This window comes from Paroedura picta, chromosome 4 (assembly GCF_049243985.1).
Source record: "Paroedura picta isolate Pp20150507F chromosome 4, Ppicta_v3.0, whole genome shotgun sequence".
In the NCBI taxonomy this organism is placed as follows: Eukaryota; Metazoa; Chordata; class Lepidosauria; order Squamata; family Gekkonidae; genus Paroedura; species Paroedura picta.
Genome location: NC_135372.1, coordinates 72,423,325 through 72,443,939, shown reverse-complemented (window position 1 = coordinate 72,443,939; position 20,615 = coordinate 72,423,325). Strand labels below are relative to the sequence as shown.

Here is a 20,615-nt window from a genome sequence, read left to right as displayed (position 1 = left end):
CTATAGTTACTATGATTACTTTTTTCTGTCAAGAGGTGTCCAAAATCCAGATATGGGGGCAGAGCTTATATTTCACAGTAAACTGCATTGTGAATATTGCCATTCTCTGTAGGGTTGGATGTGGGCAAAGAAGTATAAAATACATTCCTTGGAAATATGGCACTAATCAATTTTGTGGTGTAGTGGTTAAAGAGTGGTGGACTCTGATCTGTTCTAGAGAACCAGGTTTGACTCCCCACTCCTCATGCAGCCAGCTGGTTGGCCTTGGACTAATCACAATTCTCTTAGTGATGTTCTCACAGAGCCGTTCTCTTAGAGTTCCACTTACCTCACAGGGTGTCTTTTTTTTTAAAGCCATTTTAGGACACCTTTGGATAGTGAAAAGCAGGATATAAAACAGTTCATTTTCTTCATTCACTTTTAAAAGTTTCACTATGAGCTGGGCAAGCCTCAAAAGTTCTTAAAGGGTGATCACATTTAAATCTCAGGCTTCATTCTTTGATGGTGTTATTGTTCAAGAAACCAGCACCATGTGATCAGGGGCCAGCTGAGTTGGACCTTTAAAAATGCTAGTAATTAAGATAATAGTTATACAAATAACAGAGATATTCTTATATTAGAGTGATGATCATACTTCGGAAAAAACATAAGATTGCATGCCATCCTTGTGCTCATTATGGCCCATTATGCACAGCCGCCGAAACGGCGATTTCGGGTCATATGGAAAACGTGGAGGGGGAAGAAACGAAGCCAACCACTTACGCACGGGATGGGACGCAACGGCGGCAAAACCCAGAGTAACCGATTATGCATGCGGCGATCCCAGTGCCACTTCTGGTTGCGCCCCGGTCACCCGGAAGCTGTGCTTTCTTCCGCGTTTCACTAACGCGGCTTTTTCGGCAGCATGCACCAAATCTGCGGCCGGTTGCAGCTGGCTCTGTGCGTTATCGTGATTTTAGTTGCCGCTATTCCACCCTGAATGTGCGCTATCCCCCCCGTGCATAATAGGCCTATAATAAGCTCTCCAAGTTTAGTTTTATCCCCACATTTTCATTTGTTCTATTTTGCTGCTGCTTGTGAATTGAAAATTTCAAAGAAAGCAAAAAAATGGGTAGAGGTCTGAGAGGTATGCAAGTATAAATATGGAAATATTGAAAGCTACTGGCCTGACTGGTTACAAAATGATTAATTGGCTGAAACCTTGCTAAAACCATACATATTTTCTGGCTCTTTATGTAGAGATAACAAATGCACAGTTTTAAATATATGCAATCAGAAGTTAGGTTTACTAAGAAATTCCATTTGTTCTCTAGTAAGTATATGTAGGGTTATAAATGCAGGATCATAATTGAGCTTGAGAGAAGAGCTTTGAAATCCTATTGATATTAGGCATGTGGCTAAATTTTGCCCATAAAACAAATGGAATTTAAAATTGCTTAACCAGCTGTACCTTTCTCACAGCAACTTGTTCTATTGCTTGGTCAGTCTCCCCTCTTCCTACCCCCTTAGCCATATTTAGATGCTCATCGTAGTGTCTTATTCACTCCACTGGGCAATTGTTTATAACTGGAGAAGCAATTTAGTTAAACTCTCCAGGGGATTGAAGGAGATGTGATATAGAGGAGTGAGTCATTTTCCCAGCTGTATGTGTCTGTTAACAGAGGAAGCTGTGGATATCAAATCATATTTTTCTGCCTGATAGTGATGAAATGGGGTGTGATGGAGGTCAATTTGCTATTGGATACTTTGGACTATTTCTTATTTTTAATCATCAAATATGCTTGTATCGTGAAAAAATGCAAAAGTATTGCTACATAAAAATATTAAATAAATAAAACAATGTTAAAAACAATGTATTGTTGGAAACAAATAATATGTTATTGTAAGTAGTAGGGGAAGGGTTATGACATGTAAAGAAGAAGGGGGAAGAAACCTCAAGGAAGAAGAAGAAGAAGAAGAAGAAAAAGAAGAAAAAGAAAAAGAAGAAGAGTTGGTTCTTATATGCCACTTTTCCCTACCCGATGGAGGCTCAAAGCGGCTTACAGTCGCCTTCTCATTCCTCTCCCCACAACAGACACCCTGTGGGGTGGGTGAGGCTGAGAGAGCCCTAATATCACTGCCCGGTCAGAACAGCTTTATCAGTGCTGTGGCGAGCCCAAGGTCACCCAGATGGTTGCATGTGGGGGAGTGCAGAATCGAACCTGGCATGCCAGATTAGAAGTCCGCACTCCTAACCACTACACCAAACTGGAAGTTAACTGCAGGGACAAGGAATCAATACATCTTCTAGAACAGTCCATTAACCCAAGTGATAAGATGGCCAATCCATTACCTATCCATTACTATCATTCAGACATTCTTTTCGATCTAATTCTAGTAGAGATGTAAAGGAATTTTGCTACCATGTTAGAAATAAGTGGGTCTTTATCCCTTAGCAAAAATTTAACTAGAGTGTCATTATGGGATGAATAAAGATGAATGTCTAGTGTAGTGGGATAGTAAAAGTAGGATTAGATATTTTCGGATGCTTTCATAAAAAGGACAATATAGTAAGATATATGAAATTGTCTCTGGTCGGGCATTATCACAGGGGCATACACTTAGCTCCAGTGGACAATTGAGAAACCTGCCCTCGAAGGAGGCTGAGGGGAATGAGTTAAAATGTGCTCTTGAGAAGGCCCAATGGTATTTTACTATTCAGATGTTTGTGAAATATGGAGCTGGAGTATTTCCTGACCATCCTTTCAGAGTGCTATAGATTCTAGGAAGAATTGAGAATTCCTCCTATATCAAAAAGCCGTTGCCATACGACAGCTTTGGCTGCTTTAAGGCCTATTAGATGGTTCAGATCGAGGCCCAGAGTTTGGATTTTTTCAATGATTTTACTATTCCATGGGAATTGCGAGGAGGCTGCTAAAAATTTCTGGTTTATTCCCTTTGGATGGATGTAAATTTTTAACCGGTAATTGATGGTTATCAGCCAGGCATGGGTTTCTACCTTCAGAAGGCCAGATTCTTGGCATAGAACAATATTTGGTGTGTTTTATAAAGATCTCTCAAAAATTTTGATTGCACTCTTTCAAGCAGCACATAGCTGCTTATAGGATTTACGCTAATACCTTCGCAGAATATAGCTTCAGAGCTGCTGGAATAAATTTACCACCTTTGGTATGAAAAAATCTAAGAATGGCTAGAGGACTTTTTTGCAGAATCTGTTGCTTTGCAGGAATCGATGTCGCTAATAAGGACACTGACACGAGGATTGGCATAAATCTGGCCACAGCCTTTAATAACAAAGTGAGCTTTGGAAAGCATGGGGAACAAGGTTTTGCCTTCTTGTGGTCAGCCGACCACAAGGCAGCCCCAGCACGGCCTGCTCCTCAACGGGTCATTTTGGCTGTACAGCCTACTTCAACCCGGACGCAATGCAGGCCAGTTAAAGGGAGGAGGCAAAATGGAATTACCCTACTGGGCGTCCGCCTCTGTTGGGTTATCCTGCCTCCCGGAAATGCGATCCTTCAATCAGGCTTCGCATCCGCCCGGTCCCTTAAGGGGACCCCCAACCTAGGGGAGGCCAGCGCGCAAGCTTGGCCGCCCCGAACTTAACCTTTCCCCATGCTCCCATTCCGCCACTAAGCCCAGAGGCAACTGCCTTCATGGGCTTCCGCCAATGCTCACCCATGCAGCCACTGTAAAATACCGTGCCGAATCCCGTGGAGCCAAATGTCCATCCCCCACTCAGATAAATGAACACCGTCACTCCTATAGAGGGCATGCTGCCGATAAGATATATCGGGATGGGAAATAACTAATCCCCCCAAACTGGAAACACACTGCATTACGGCCTTGTTCACACACCTCCTGGCGAGATCGACCCGGTCGGGGTTAACCGCTGCTCGCCAAACGCGACGTTCCAGCAGCGAGGACCAGCACAACACAGTATCAGGAAATTGCGACTGGATGACAGACAAGTCTTGCAGGATCGTTGTCTTCAGGATACGGCCCATGGTCTCTGGGATATCATTCTCCCCAAGTTGTATCACTAACAGGTCTGGAGATCCTACGCGCTGTACCATCTTAGATAGTGTATACAACAATGACCTCCAGCGCATTCCTCGATATCCATTCCAAACGATCCGCACGAAATTTCTGAGACCCAGGCAGTCATCCCATCCAGATGAGGCAGCATACGCAGATGCCCAGAACACTATGCTGTGTCCAATCACCCATACGACCGGGACAGGTGGTGCCAAATCTGCAAGATAAAATTCAGAGAAGGAGATCCCTCCTAACATACTGCTTATACGTAGCAGACCGCCAACGCCCGATTGACTTTATACCATTGCTCGGAACCCCAGAGACGTCCGCTTGGGTTGCGGCACCAATACGAAAGGAGTGTATTCCGTATTGATCCGCGGGGAGACCAAGCTTCCGTAATGCGGCCCTCATTACTGCAATAAGCTGAAAACGAGATAGGCACGACCCGTTTTCGTGTATGAAAAAAGGCCCTTCGACTGTTGGCCTCACGCGCAAGTACTCCCTTGTACATCGCACAGGACAAGGGGTCCCTCCCGGCATTACGGGTAAGAACACAGGAACCCCTTTTCCCAACTGATCGGTTTTTGAACGCCGCAACCAAATGTAAAGGCCATGCTCGACGACTCGGATGTCCTCAAGAGTCAGAGCTCTATCCCCGGGAGATGCTTTTGATGCAGCCACCACCTCACTGCATCTGAAAGCTCCAAAGAATGTAACTGAAAACGGCCGAAAACAGCAAAGTCTCAAACTCCGAATCACAAATGGATGGTAGTTCAGTTAACATTCCGTTTAAAACCTGCAGAGACACTGGCCTCCTGCAGTCCCTCCGTACCGGAGCCGTGCGCTGCCACCCGGAGATGGCCTTGCGAGCCAAATATGAGGTGGCAGGGTCCCACCAATTCTGAGCTTTGCAAAAGAATGACAGGGCTGATAAATGCACTCTCAAAGTTCTCGGGGCAGCACTGTGCGACTGCAAGTTAACCAAATATCGCAACACGAATTCTTCGACTGGCGGAAGGGGATGATAACAGCCCCAAGAGTTGGAAAAATTGACGTATCCCTCAACTGCCTTCGAATAAGCCTGCCGGGTAGCCGGGGCTAAAGAAGCAGTCGCTGCTAGACGAAGGGCCCGTTGCCAAGTTTCCACAGGTCTTCCGGGAACGGGTCCGGTGTCCTGCTCGCGGAGGGAGCCAATGCCCGAAACCGATGATCCTGGAAACGAGACAAGGCATCCGCCACCTCGTTATTTACCCCCGGGACGTGTTGTGCCGCAAACGTTATGTTATGCACGAGGCAGGTCTTAACTAAGTACCGCACAAGTCGCATGACGCGGGCGGAACGGCTAAACTGTCTGTTAATGATGCGAACAACCGCTTGATTGTCGCACCAAAACAGTACCCTATGATTCTGAAACAACTCTCTCCACAATACCACGGCCACCAGGATGGGGAACAGTTCGAGAAATGTAAGGTCCCGAACTATGTCGTCGCAGATCCACGTTTCTGGCCAATGCTCCGCGCACCACCTGTTGTTATAAATTACCCCAAACTGCCTGCTGCATCCGAGTGTACCTGGAGAGAGGTCTCAGGAGTAATAGGGGTCTGCCAGATTGCAATGCCGTTAAATTCCTGTAGAAACTCCGACCACACCCTAAGGTCATCTTTGATAGGTCGCGTCAAGCGAATGTGGTGGTGTGGTGAAGAAACCCCAGACATAGACTTAGCCATGCGAGCACAAAAGGCCCTGCCAGGTGAAATCGCTTTGCAGGCAAAATTAAGATGGCCAAACAAGACCTGCATCTCCTTAAGAGTGCATTTTGCCCTGCGAAGCATATCCCCCAACAGCTGCCTTAGCTTCTCTAACTTGTCCGGAGGAAGGCGAGATAGCCCAGCCTCAGAATCCAGAAGGATGCCCAGGTAAGTTAAACGAACTACCGGACCCTCAGTCTTCTCGTCAGCCAGTTCGCTAGCGAGTGTTTTAAATGCGAGCAAACGATCCGCACAAGCTGGTGAATCTGGAGGGCCCACTATAAAAAAATCATCTAGTTAGTGCGTGATATGGGGGCACCCCGTTCTGTCTTTTAGAACCCATTCCAGGAAGGTGCTGAATGTTTCGAAGGCAGCGCATGAGACAGAGCAATCCATAGGCATGGCCTTGTCCACATACCAGCAACCCCCCAAAAGGCAACCCAAAAGACAAAAATCCTCCGGATGTACCGGAAGCAGGCGAAATGCTGATTGAATATCACATTTCGCTAGCAAAGCCCCTTTTCCACACGCCCTAATGATAGAGATAGCATGGTCTAATGATGCGTATTTTACCGAACAGAGGTCCGGGTCAATCGCATCGTTTACAGACGACCCTTTCGGGTAAGACAGGTGTTGTATTAACCTGTACTGCCCTGGTGCTTTCTTTGGCACCACACCTAAAGGCGATATACGCAAATTAGGAATTGGTGGACCCCTGTAAGGTCCCGCCATACGCCCAGCTGCGCATTCCTTACCTATTTTTGCGGCCACTATATCCGGCAGCTGCGCCGCGGACTTCAGATTCCCGCAGGTCGTGGCCACTCTCTGACCCGTGAATGGAATTCTGAAGCTTTCCGAAAATCCTTTTTCAAGGTAATCCGCTGCTTCCTTAATAGGGTACTGCAACAGGAGTGCTCGTAACACCGGGAGTCGAATAGGGGTGGATGCCAGGGACAACAACTCGGGGGGAATCTTAATTGGCAGACTCATCGTTTTTGGATCCCGACCCTCCCCCTTTTTTGGCAGAGGATCGGCCCCCACGAAAGGGGTTCTTGCCCCCGGATGACTTCTCACAATCCTTCTTAGGATGGGCCCCCCCGCAAGAATCACAACAATGGTCAAAGCGGCACCTGCGGCGCTGGCAGCTCCCCCTATTATATTCCCAACATGTGCCACGCGCCTCTCTCCGACCACCTGGTCGGCGCCGGTCATAATCCGTTTTTTGTACAAAAGGGCCCACCTTAACTATCCAGGCATCATGGTCTTTCAAATCCCATCGTGCCTGGATGTTACTAGACGCCCGTTCGCGAGCCAAAAGATCATAGGCTATGGCCGCCGAATCACCTGAAAGGGACTTAGCCTCTAAAACGTTGGCTAAGTGGCTGGACAAATGCCATGCCCTTTCTGGATATGCGCCAGTAACCAGGCGAGAAAATTCGGTGTACCCCCTCATCCAATTGGTGAATGATCTATCCGTTTGATTGACTCCCTTTTTCTCCTTTTTTGGACCTGTTCTTGGAGAATCCCCCTCAGGAGGCACCATGTCGAATACGTCTACATAATACCCGTCAAGGGCCCGTTCACGAATTTTCCTGGGGAGGTGAACCCCAGGTGGGTGCTCTCCTGCCGGATAACCCAGGGGGGGCTTAGGTGAGGGCCCTACTCCTTCTTTTTCTCTATAGTATGTGTCAGCCGACTCTCTCCGACTCATTAACCAACTAGGAATCCCAGGAACCAGGGAACCCTGGAGCCAATAAGACCCATCTCGTTGCCCAACGGAAGTTTCATCTTCTGATGAAGTGGACTCACCCGAGGTGCTGCCTACGTGACGGGCCCTGGAACGTTTTCTGCCTCGCTTTTTGGCGGTCTTATGCCCACTTGCATCCTGCTGTTCCGTTCCACCTTGACGTGTCTCACTGGAGGAACCTATAGATCCGGGTATATTACCCGAAGCCTGGTCCAGCTGAAGAACTACTGGACTAGTTACAGTACATGCTGGAGTACCAACATCAGTACCGGTGGTAGCAGCCTGACTGGCCAAGGGAACAGTATTAACTGTATCGGCAGTGACCGAACTGGAAGAACCACTAATGACTACTGGGCCCGGAGTAACCGGCTGTACCCGTGAATTAGAGCCAGCCACTCCTGCAGCCCCCATATTGCCCGAAGGCTGCCGCGCAGCCGCAGCTGAAACCATTCCAGCAGCGTTGTTGTGGACCACATTTGACCCACGATGTGGCTCAGGCCAATTTGTGTTGGCATGCCGATCCCCGTACAACACATAAGGCAAAGCAGCCGATACTGAATCACCCTGTGGTTGCCAGCTGGACTCAGGTCCTGCCGCCTGTCCACCCGACCAGTGGACGACTGAAGGACGAGCGCCTGATGTACCTCCCCTTTGATTGGAAAATGTCCCCCATGTCTGAAAGTCAGATGACCGCCGAGCGTCAGCTCCCAGCGGCAACACCTGCTGTGCCCCCAAACCAGAGTTCGCTGGCTGGTAATTATACGCAGCAACTGGTGCGGAAAAAAGGGGGGTTAAATTGCCGATCGCCTGCCCACTGGACATATGAGCACCTAATTCCTGACCCATCTGCCTTGGTGGCTGATAACTGGCACCTGTATAAAAACCTAACTGTCCTTGAGGTCTATCCAAAACCAGAGGAGGTGGCGCCATACCCACCCCATTGCCTGGGTGAGGAGAAAGACAGGCTAAAGGTGCCTGAAATGCATTGGGCGCAACATGAGGTGTTGGCCACCAGGGGGCACTGGCAACATTTTGCCTTTGTTCCCCTATACCAAAATTTGCACCATGGCCAGTAGAGGGAGTTGTTCCTCCCATCGTGACCCTATAGGGTGAATTGAAGCCCCTTCCCCTCATGGGGTTAGAGAATTGGGGGGTGCTGACTGAATAAACATCACCCCTCCCTAAACCCCCTAAATGTGGCATGGGAAAACCCTCGGAGGCAACTGACTGCGCAGCCAGTGGGAGGGCACAAGGCGTTCCTTGCCCCCTCCCTACTCCTGCCGAGGGAAGGCCCATCTCCCGGTCAGGTGTGAACTGACCTGTTCTCGGGAGGGAAGAGAGCATACTGCCCCCCCTTTCCACCTCCCTCGCTTGGCTTGCCGAGGCCGAGGCCTCCGCAGCGCGCCGCGACGCTCCGCGCGTCCCATGCGCTGCCGGAGGCCCAGCCGTATAAGAGGCCTGCTCCGCGCCCGAACGGGGCGCTGCCGACGCGGCCTGTCTCTTTCCCGCCTTTTTTCCTCCCTGAGGCGCCCGTTTTGGCCCCATCTCGATTGAAGGGCACGGCCGTTGAAAACGGGAGGGGGGGGGAAGGGTGTACCAATATCCCAGCGGGGGGGGGGTGCGAATAGAGCCGAACGCAGAGTCAAGCCGCAACCAGCCGAATTCGGCTCCTCTGTGTTTTTTTTTTTTTTTTGGAAAAACGCCTCTGCTTAGGGCTCACTCGCCGCCGCCCGAAAGTCACCCGACTCTTTCCCACACGTCGCGAGGAGGCGGGCGCAAGAGCTCCTGCCGTCCAGCGACGTGATCTCCGCGGCTGCAGGGAGAGGGAAGAGGCCGAGGCACAGGGGGCTGTCTCTTAAATAGACGCCCAATCAGCCCCGCCTCCAACGCCGCGCCGCGACCAGCTTTGCCCGAGGGGTGCTGGGAATGGGAGTTTCTTCCCACCCTGCGTGTCCTCTGGCCGCTCTCTCTTCTGCTGCAGCAACGGCCCCTCAAGGTTAGTCTTCGGGGCTATTTACCGAATGTATATGGGCATAATGGCCACCGTTATATAGGAAGTTGACTCCTAAATATCTAAAACACTTAACCTGATCAATTATGTGCCTGTCAATATACCAGCGATGTTTCTGGAACCTGTTGTTACAGTGCATTATTTTGGTTTTCTCATAGTTAATATTTAGATGTTCTTCTTTGCATTGTTGGCTTAAAATAAGCAGAGCGCATTTCAGGCCAATTTTGGTCTGTGAAAGGTTCACAGCGTCATCCGCATATATAAGAATTGGTATTTTCTTATTGTCTAGCTTAGGGGCATGGATATCAGAGTTCTGAAAGTGTTTGATTAAGGAGTCAACATAGAAGTTAAATAAAAAGGGGGCTAGGATACAACCCTGTCTCAGGCCTTTCTGAGTGTTCACTGGTTTTGTCAGGTTACCCTCGTTACTAAATCTCACTTGCAATCTGGTGTCTATCAAATGTAGCAGCCTTTTATCAATGGAAGAATTGGCCAGCTTGGCCCAAAATTGGTTTCTTGTTATGGTATCAAAAGCAGCCTTGAGATCAACGAAGGCTGCATATAGGGATCAAATATTGTTTCTATTTAAACAAATATTTACAGAGAATATTGTGGGAGGGGGGACAGAATTATGCTTCCTGGTGTTAAAATAATATTACAGTTATCTACAAAGGTGAATTTAGATGTATGTAACATGAAACTAAAGGTAGCTAAAATATAAATTGTTACATTGAATGCATTATGTGGGTATAAGATTAGGCATAAGGTTGGGTGTCATTGTCTTGAGGAGAAAAATAACCTTGCATTGAGCTTGGTAGGGGAGGGAAGAAAGGTCACAGAAGTGGTCCTCACTTTGGTTACAACTATTCAAATTCTGATTTGTTTCTCTATGAAATAAAATGTAAATAATATGGCTACAAAGAGCCAGATTCTCAAAGTTCAAAATACCAGTTCTCCATTTATTCCTCAGGACAAACAGTTGTAAAATTTTCTGCCACTGATTGTCAATAGCCCATTAAAAGGAATGGGTAGGGAAGGATGGTTGAAGGTTTATGACAGATGTTGTATCGTACAGTTTAAATTACTAGATATCATTGAAGAGAAAGGAATAATGGGTTCTTGTTTTCAACTGGTAACACCATGTGATCATTGTTATAGTTCTTTAGATTTCTTTCCAGATTTTATATGTTAAAATTACAGTTCAGCTCTAGTACCCACACTGATCACTGACTAGTTATTTTAGTTAATATATTTAAATATATCACTTGTGAAGGCAGGTTGAAATTCATTTGCTTTTTTGCTGAGTGCTGAATTATGAGGTGTTTGGAGTTTCAATATAAAATCAGCAAGGGGTACAAGGTGGCTTGCTGTTAAAGAAACTATGTAGCTTTAGGGTCTGGTAATTGATGTAGTTGAGATAAAAACTGTATCTGTACAGTTGCTGCTATAGTAGAGTAAGTCCAATTAAAAATGAGTTGATCTAGGCAGGTCTTTGTGAACAGTGCAGTTGAACATGATTATACCTTACATTTATACAAATGACTAGGGAATATAATAAGACTTTGCCTACACATTTCTGTATGTGACTTCTTACCATTTTCTTAATGGAACTGGGTTTGCATTAATCTTCTGTATTCAGCAGCCCAAACTGATGTAGCTTCTGCTCAGTTCCTCTGTGATTTTCCAAAGTGCTTATTTAGACTTTTAGAAGAGATGGCAAGGCCCTGAATAAACTATAAGATAGCCGTATAAAGGGCTGAGGTAACACACCAGTGAATTACAAGAGAGTGAATTGCTGTAGGCTGTAGTTAATTCACCAGCATTCTTTAAATATCAGCATTGCATATTTCATGCCATATTAAACCCCAAGCATATTGTGGTTGCATTGAGGGTTTCCAAAACAGAAGCTCTGCTCCTTTTTTGGTATTATTAGTTTCTATAAAATAGCTGAGATATATGAGTATTATCTTGTATATTGTCCATATACAATGTATATCTTGTATATTGTCCATATACAATGATTAAGAATGCTGGTTAAGTAAGAACTTGGTCACATTTGTTTGTTAGTTTATTTATTTACTTATTACATTTGTATAACGCCCTCCCCTGATGCTCAGGGTGGTTCACATGAAATGTAAAGGAACTATATATCAAGCTCAGTTTTTTTAAAGTAAATAGAAATAATGGCAGTGATAATGATAATGATAATAATAACAACAATTTAACAGGATAATAATCAAACAAGCCCATGGTTGTTCAAGTCAGATGCATGAATTCCCGGGATGGAGATTCTGGGCCCAGTGAGTGTTGTTGGTTCCAGTTGATCTCAACCAAATGCCTGGTGGAAGAGTTCCCTTTTGTAGGCCCTGTGGAATTGTTTTAGTTTCATTAGAGCCCTGATCTCCTCTGGTGGCTCATTCCACCAGGTGGGGGCCAGGACAGAAAAGACTGTGGCCCTGGTTGAGGTAATGCGGGCTTCCTTGGGGCCAGGGATCACCAGGCAGTTGGAGGTGTTGAAGCGCAAAGCTCTTTGAGGGGTGTCTCATGTACACTGGACCCTGACCACGTATGGCCTTGAAGGTGATTACCAGAACTGTTAGCCTTTAATTTTCATACAGTTTAAACTGCAGTAAACTTTAATCAAATTATTGAGTGAGAAGTTGATGTAGCTGTAGTGGGAAGCCTTCTGTTAAAATGATTTCAGAAGAGTAGCTGTGCTAATCTGTTTCAGCAAAAATAGATTTACACTTTAAAGACCAAGAACATTTTATTATTTTTTTTACAGTGAAGTGGTTTTATAAGGAGAAAGCTGAGAGCCAGCTTGGTGTAATGTTTAAGAGTGGCAGCTTCTAATCTGTAGAACTGGGTTTGATTCCCCACTCCACATGCAGGCAGCTGGGCCAGTCACAGTCCTCTCAGAGCTCTCTTAGTTTTACCTTCCTCATGGAGTGTCTGTTGTAGGGGTAGGAAGGGTATGCAATTGTAAGCCACTTCGAGACTCCTGCAGATAGTAAAAAGCAGGGTCCAAAAAAAGAGGGTCTTCTTCTTCTGTATGGTGCTCCTCCTCCTCAGTTTCACCAAGCCACCACTCTGTCATCTTCCCATGAGCCCTGTGTCCTCCCTAGGCCTTAGAATTGGAAGCAGAGGAAGATGCTTCATCTTATTCCTCTCTTCCACAGGTAGCACCTCTCACAGCCTTGACCTGAGCCTGCTTATCCTTTCTGACCATCATTGGAAGTCTCTCCCCCACTAACACCCAATCCTGGGACAGGTTATGCAGATCTGGTTCTTGGCTAATTCCTGTCCTTTATCATGACCAACAAACACCGTTTAATAATGTGGCTTGCTCTGCTTGCTTAGGCTTGAGCTCTTGTAACCTAAGAGCTGGCAGAGTAGCTGGAAGATTCAGAAGCGATTTCAGCCAGCTGAGCACAGCTACTTATTGGTAGATAAGATCTCCAAGAAGGTGGGAAAATATTTTTAGACATGTGCAGATCACTACTAACTATACTAGCAAGTAGCAAAATTCTGTAGATGATTAAATGTATTGAGTTGGCGTGCTCTGTAACTGGTGGGAATGGAAGTGATGTAAAGATGGCATGAACTGGAGTATAAATGTGAGATGTTATGAAAAAGGAGCAAGAAGAATGCGTTAGCAGTTTCTGTAGTTAGGATGGCCATGGTATAATAAACCTTGCACTGACTCAGTGTGACTATTGGATTTAGAACCCTTCACTTGGGACCCAAATATTTCTCCATCAGGGATTTTCTTCAGACTATTAGGGTGTCAGTGTTCTTCATTCAATGTCATTTATTACCTCTTAATGCTAAACTGAAGCTTGAAGGAAAGATTATAATCCATTTTCTTTTGTTGTAGCAATTGTTCAACTGTCAAGCGCTCCGTAAACTAAGTATTCCAGACAATGACCTTTCGAGCCTGCCAACCAGCATTGCTAGTTTAGTTAATCTCAAAGAACTTGACATCAGCAAAAACGGTAAGAAAAAGGTATTCTTTTATTTAATTTGTACTGAAATAATGCTGATGTGCAACAGAGGGCATATTAAAAGCTATAGTCATCTTGTCCTTATGCGGAAACAAATGTACTTTTCCTGAAAACGTGTTCAATTGCACAATGTATACACATAAACAAAATAGCCTGTCCTTGTTAAGAAGTTCTTGTTTGTATATTTAAAGAATAGTTATTGCTTGACTGCAAGGTAATCAATGAATACATGCAAAGTTGAGTCACTTATTCTCTGCTGTGTGATCACAGATCTGCTAATTATGATATAACATCAGCATTGTGAGAACCGGATCAATATTGTGAACAAATAAGCTTATGCAAATTCTTGGGGTCAGAGATTAATATTGTACAAACAACCAGCTGTAGTCCTTATCTTCCTTTCCATCTTTAAACCGGTTCAGAAAAATGAAAGGATAGCAATTTTAGCAGGACATTTGTTAGGAAATTTAGTATATATTAGTTGCTTAAAAAGCTTTTTCTACCTTATGAGGACAAGGGCTAGAAACCTTTGTCAAATATAGAGTAAAGACAGAGTTTAGAAATTATAATGTCATTAATGAGCCTGGGGAGTAATTTTAATGGTTTTATAATGTCATTTTATGTTGTATGTTTTAAATTGTTAGCTGCCTTGGCTATCTTTGTAAAGGAAGAAAGACAGGATATAAATTTTGTAAATAAACAAATAAATATATATATATTTCCATCATTCTGTAAATAATTCCTTAATAACGTTTTGAACACTAGTGTAGATATCTTTTATTTGTTAATGTCAAAGGGAATTTAAAGTATTTCGTACTCTGACAAAATATAAAAATGATGTGAAACTTACAAAATATGATAACTGAGTAATTTTGGTCCAGCCTTTTCAACCAAGTGTATCAATTAAACTGTGAAATTATTCAACTATGAAACTATGTTTCAGGAAACCTCAAAATTCCTATTTTTCCTTAGCTTGTAATACAGTCTTGTTTGAGATGTACTGCTAAATTTAGGTTACAAAGCATGTGGCCTACTATTACATTGCTGAACCTTGCATAAATCAGAAACAATGTTATATCTGCACTATTAATCATATATCATTTTATACCTATTTGCCTGTCATGGCTTTTATTATTAAATAATAATAAGAATTACACACAGTACTTCAAAGAATTACAGTTTCTAAGATTGTGGTGGCATAATTATGTTAATCTGATGCTGTTAAAATGAAATATTGTAGCACCCTAATAACTAACCAGTTTATTGTAGCAAAACACATGGACCCACTTCATGATACATGAAATTACATTCTAGTCAGCAGACTATATACTCAGCTAATAAAAATAAAAATTAATTAAGTTAAAATGAAGTGTGAAGTGTGCAATGCCTGTGTCTTTTGTAGCAAACTATATCTTTTCAAGGAGATGGCAGGTTACAGTGGATGAGTGATAGGGTTGTGAATGTTCTGCATAGTGCAGGGGGTTAGACTAGATGACCCAGGAGGTTCCTTCCAACTCTATGATTCTATGAATTGGTGATAATTAATTTATATCAAGCAGTTCAGCATCTGCAGTAGGGAAAATTATGGGTATGATGGATTCAATCAATATTTTGGGCAAAATTCAAATTCAGCACTTTCTTTTGGGAGTCTCCCTTTGTTGAAGAATAGTGATTTTCAGGTTTTGAACAGTGCATCCAAGCTGTATCGGTCCACAATCACCTCAGGATTTGAGAGAATTTGTATCTTTAGTACATGTGGTTCTACAATATAATAGTTTATTGATGGCATTGCTTTCTTAGCTTCGTTCCTACAATTTCTTATTTAATGGCTATATTTTGTCGTCGCCCCCCCCCCCCCAGTTTGGGGTTCTTCTGGGTTTTTCCCCAAGATTTTTTAAAAATCCCTATCCCTGAGTACCAGTCTGGCTTTGTCAATCTCTTTCTTCATTTTATTGAGTCGATACTGTAAGAATGTCTAATGTAAATCCTGAAATTTTCTAAGTAACTATAGCAACGATTGCTGCATCATATTGCTTGACAGTAGACAACTGATGATTTGCTGTACGCTAAATGGCAGACAGGCAAGATATATGTAGCAGTCAGCAAGTTTCGAGTTTGCCTCCAGCCTCACTCTAACTGTCTCAGCTCCCACTTCTTTTCATGTAGGTCATCAGGTACCAAGGAGCCAGGTTTAGAGGAAGAGGGAAGAGGGCACTGGGGAGCAATCTAGTCGATCGTGGCTGACATCCAAGTATGCCAGCAGTCAACCATCTCATCTAGCAAGCTGCTGGGAGGTTTTGAGACCTGCACAGCATTCAGGAAACCTTCAATATTCATACATCTCTGTGGGTGGGTGTAAATCTTCCCTGCACCTCTGGGGGATGGGTGGGGCAATCCGTAATCAGGCCTTCAGAGCATAGTTCTATGTCCATGGCACTGTGTTAGCTGCTATCAGATCTACTCTAGCCTCTAGCCTCATACCAAAGATCAAATCTTTGTGGCCTGCTAGATGTACTGGTTAAGAGCAGTGGCTTCTAATCTGGCAAGCTGGGTTTGTTTCCCTGCTCTCCACATGTAGTCAGCTGGACTTGTCACAGTACTTATAGTGCTGTTCTTTGAAACCAGGTGGGGACCTACTTTAAAGGGTGTCTGTTGTGGGGAGAGGAAGACAATTGTAAACTGCTTTGACTCTCCTTTGGGTATTGAAAAGAGGGGTATAAAAACCACTCTTCTTCTTCTACATAGGTGGGACTGGCAACAAATTGCGAGAACCCTAGTGTGATCATGGATACCACAAGGTCTGGGCCTGATCCAGAGGCTGGAACTTTCCCATGGACATTAAAGTCCCCCAGAACAATAACTCTGGGGTACCATAATGACCATGCAGCCCAACAAGGCATCTGCTGGTCTATTTGGCAGACAGTACACCAGCCAGATGGCCAAGCTCTTGACCAGATCCCATGCCAGACCAACACACTCAGTTCCCAGGATTGTTGGTGCAGGATGTGTGCTGAAGGAAGAATTCTTCTGAATCAGTATGGCCACCCCCTCCCCCCAATCCTGAAGTTCATGATTGATGAAGGACTGAGAACCCTGGGGGAGAGGGTTCCTTGAGGGCAGCTATTTTGCCTTCTTTCATCCAGGTCTCAGCCTCCAGGTCATGCATGCCCGGTCCACTCCATACTGCATAAAATATGATTGTAAAGTTGAGGATTTGTTAATCAATATGGCGTTGCACAGAATCAATGTTGGAAGACATGTGATGCATGAAGCGGGAAGAAATCAGTATATACACCAGACCTGAAAGCACAATGGACCACCTACTGGAGCTTTCTATAAGCTAGGAAAAATATGCCCACAGCAGGCCTGTGCAATCCCAATGTGTGTCTGCATTGAAGACCACAATGAGTAACAGTTACATGTAAGTGTAACTCTGTTATCTTGATGGACCAAAGATCTGATTCAGTATGAAGCAGCTTCATGTATGCTGTTGGACTGTTCCAAACTCAGGTTGATGGTGGGTAGGAGGCCTGAAAACATAACTCAATGGTTTCATTCTCATGTGTCCAGATACTATAAATATGCCATTAATCTCTCTTTAAAAAAATATTTTTTTGCCCTAAAAGCCAAAGAAAACCCCCCACCCAGGGGAGGGGAAGGGACTTAAAATTTAGCTATTAAATAAGAATTTAAAAGAAAAAGTGGTAAAAAGAGGTAGGGAAGTTCAAATGCCCGTTAGTTCAGCTAACTTCCTGTTCACCAATGGCAATCAGGCAGTCAATTAATCAAAAGGTTGTTCACAACATAGTCATGTGTGTCAGTGGGAACAGGCTGTTTGTAGTCAGTTTTTGCTGAGGACATTTTGCTCCGTACCTAGCAAACATGTAGAGTGGGGACCCAGAAGGTCCAGTATTGTTTGTTTCACTTTAGTTACGTACATTGAACTTCATGTCTTTCTTGGCTGCCAATTCACCCAATTTGGAGAGATCCTCACAATCTTAGCTGTCCCTTATTTTCCTTGGTTTTAATCATTCTGAATGGTTTGATATCATCTGCAAAATTGTCTATTATACTGCTCACCCCCAATTCCAAATCATATATGAACAAATTAAATATCACTGGCCTCAATACTGATCCTTGTGAGATCCCACCATTCACTTCCTTCTCAACCATGGTTTCATGGGGTTTCTTGACAGCCCTGGAAGGGTTTCCTGACTTGTTTGGAGTTAATTAATTTTTAATATATTGTTAAAATATACTGGGTGATATGACCATATATGGTCATGTTGATCTGCCCCCCCCCCCAGTGGCCAATGAAGGGCCTGGAAGGAGAGGGAAGGTTAGGGGCTCTGGATGGGTGTGTACACAGCCATGCTTCCCAACCATATCCTACATGCTTGTGCCACTTACAGGATTTCTCGAAGCCTGAGGAATGGTTCAGGGGTTTCTCAACAATAAAAAGTTGAGAAAGGCTCCTATAAGATAGTTGCGATGATGGCAAAAAAAAAAAAAAGGAATCCAAGGGCCTTGTGACACAATTTTGTGATGATCAGTAGAAGGAATTGCTCTCTATGAGGAAGGCAAAATACTATACTCTGTGGAGAACATCTTAATATAATCTTCAAGCAGTGAGTTGGCTAAAGCTGAGCAATTTCCTGGCATTCGGGAGTTTCATGAACAGAGCAAAACCACAAAGGGTGAAAATCTGACAACATGGCTTATAATAGATTCCCTTTAATTTTCAGTGTTGCCTGTTTGGGGAGTACAGTGGCACTCTGCTCATCTAATGGTGTCAGAATACAGTGTTACATAATGCACAAGATGTATCATTAAGATGAACATTGTGTTATACTAATTCTACCTTTAGGGCATGCCTGAACTATTTTCATTTTTTATCAGATTTGATCCCACATTACTATACTGGATACATTCTTTGTTTTAGTAAAAAATTTAAATTTATATTTTTGTTATGTGTGCTTGTGTGTGTTTATCTAGAACTTTCAAAGCTCAGCCCTTAATTTAATTAAGCACTGTATATATTTCCTGAATTACTTTTCTGAAATAGATCCTCTGTATTTTTGATGTGGGACACATCTTCTGGCGCACCTCGTAAAATGGAAATGTAGACAGATGTGACATCCGTAGCCCTGTTTACGAAGTGCGCCAGAAGAGCCCAGCCAGCAGCTGCGCTGACCCCAGGGCTCTAGGCAGCCACTGCGTAAACTGTGGTGGCCAAGGCAGTGGTGGAGGAGCAGGTAATCAAGATGGGGGAGGGGCAAAGGGAAGGGTGTGTGTGTGTGTGTGTGTGTGTGTTTGCTTGGGAGGGAAGTTGGGAAACCTACAGGTAAAGGGGGAAACAGGAGGGGGGGAAGGAGAAGGAGTCTCTGAGTATGTGTGTTTTTGTGCGTGCTGCAAGGAGGAAGCAAGGAAGAGATTGGGAAATAAACAAGTAAAGGGGAAAGGGCAGGGAGTCTGCATGTGTTTATGTCTATGTGTGTTTGTGAGGGAGGGAGGGGGCTCTGACCAGGTAGCTCCAGAGCAGGTATGTGTCCCACATACCCTCTGTGAGTCAGACTGTCAGGACATTTTTAAAAAATTATTAAATGTTTTTTCTGGAAAGTTTGGTTGCTGCTTGCAGAAGAACTTGTTTAGCAAGCCATTTTTCGTCACAATCACAATACAAAATATTACAGCTGTGTAAAAAGTGCCTGAAAGCCATGGCTGAGATAATGCTTATCGGCACTGTATAACACACAAATAAGGCATGGAATTCAAAATAGAACAGAGAATGAAATAGTTTGATTTAGAGAGAAGATTCAGAAACACAAGAAACTTGCTGGATCAAATGAGTGACTCATCTAGGCCAACAACTTGTCTTGTATAGTAGCTAACTTAAAACTCTTTAGGTCTAGCAAACAGGGCATGGAGGCTAAGGTCTTCTGATGTTGCTTCCTTGGATAGGTGTTTGATTTAACTTGGATGTAGTTTCAAAATGTTTATCATATTTCTAACATTCCCTGCCCCCTTCAAGGATCGCTGCCTTGCTGTGGCGAGGGGGCTTGCGTAGCTCAGTGAAGCTATGAACTATGCCGTGCAGGGCCACCCAAGATGGACAGATCACAGCAGAGAGCTCTGACAAAAGGTGATCCACTGGAGAAGGAAATGGCAAACCACTCCAGTATCTTTGCCATGAAAACCCAATGGACAAGTTCAAAAGGCAAAATGATATGACGCTGGAAGATGAGCCCCTCAGGTCGGAAGGTGTCCAATATGCTACTGGGGATGAGCAGACGGCTAATACAAGTAGCGCCAGAATGAATGAAGCGACTGGGCCAAAGCCGAAAGGACACTCAGTTGTGGAAGTAACTGGTGGCAAAAAGACAGTCCGATGCTGTAATGATGTTTATTCCATAGGAACCTGGAATGTCAGATCCATGAATCAAGGCAAGATGGACGTGGTTAAACAAGAGATAACAAGACTGAACATCAACATTTTAGGAATCAGTGAACTAAAATGGACAGGAATGGGTGAATTTAATTCATATGACCATCAGGTATACTACTGTGGACAAGAATCTCGCAGAAGAAATAGAGTAGCCTTCATAATCAATAAGTAGGAAAAGCAGTCTTGGGATACAATCCCCAAAATGACAGAATGATCTCAGTTCGAATCCAAGGCAAACCATTCAACATCACAGTAATCCAGGTCTATGCCCCAACCATTGCTGCTGATGAGGATGAAGTTGACCAGTTCTATGAAGCCCTACAACACCTTTTAGAAGCAACGGCAAAAAATGATGTGCTTATCGTCATGGGGGATTGGAATGCTAAAGTAGGAAGCCAAAAGATAACCGGGATAAAAGGCAAGTTTGGCCTTGGAGTACAAAATGAAGCAGGGCACAGGCTAGTAGAATTTTGTCAAGAGAATACAATGGTCATAGCAAACACAAGAGACGACTCTACACATGGACAACATCAGACGATCAACACAGAAATCAGATTGACTATGTGCTCTGCAGCCAAAGATGGAGAAGTTCTATACAGTAAGTAAAAACAAGACCAGGAGC

The 20,615-nt window shown here is 44.2% G+C and overlaps 1 protein-coding gene across 10 annotated transcripts in view; it reads left to right on the top strand.

Moving 5' to 3' along the window:
* The window catches only part of LRRC7 (leucine rich repeat containing 7), a 287,543-nt gene that overhangs the window by 105,243 nt on the left and 161,685 nt on the right, over nt 1–20,615 (top strand). For all 10 annotated transcript variants that reach the window (XM_077333350.1, XM_077333354.1, XM_077333346.1 and 7 more), the window contains one exon: nt 13,422–13,539. In XM_077333350.1, coding sequence (XP_077189465.1) covers nt 13,422–13,539 — 118 coding nt within the window. The remainder of the gene's footprint in view (nt 1–13,421; nt 13,540–20,615) is intronic.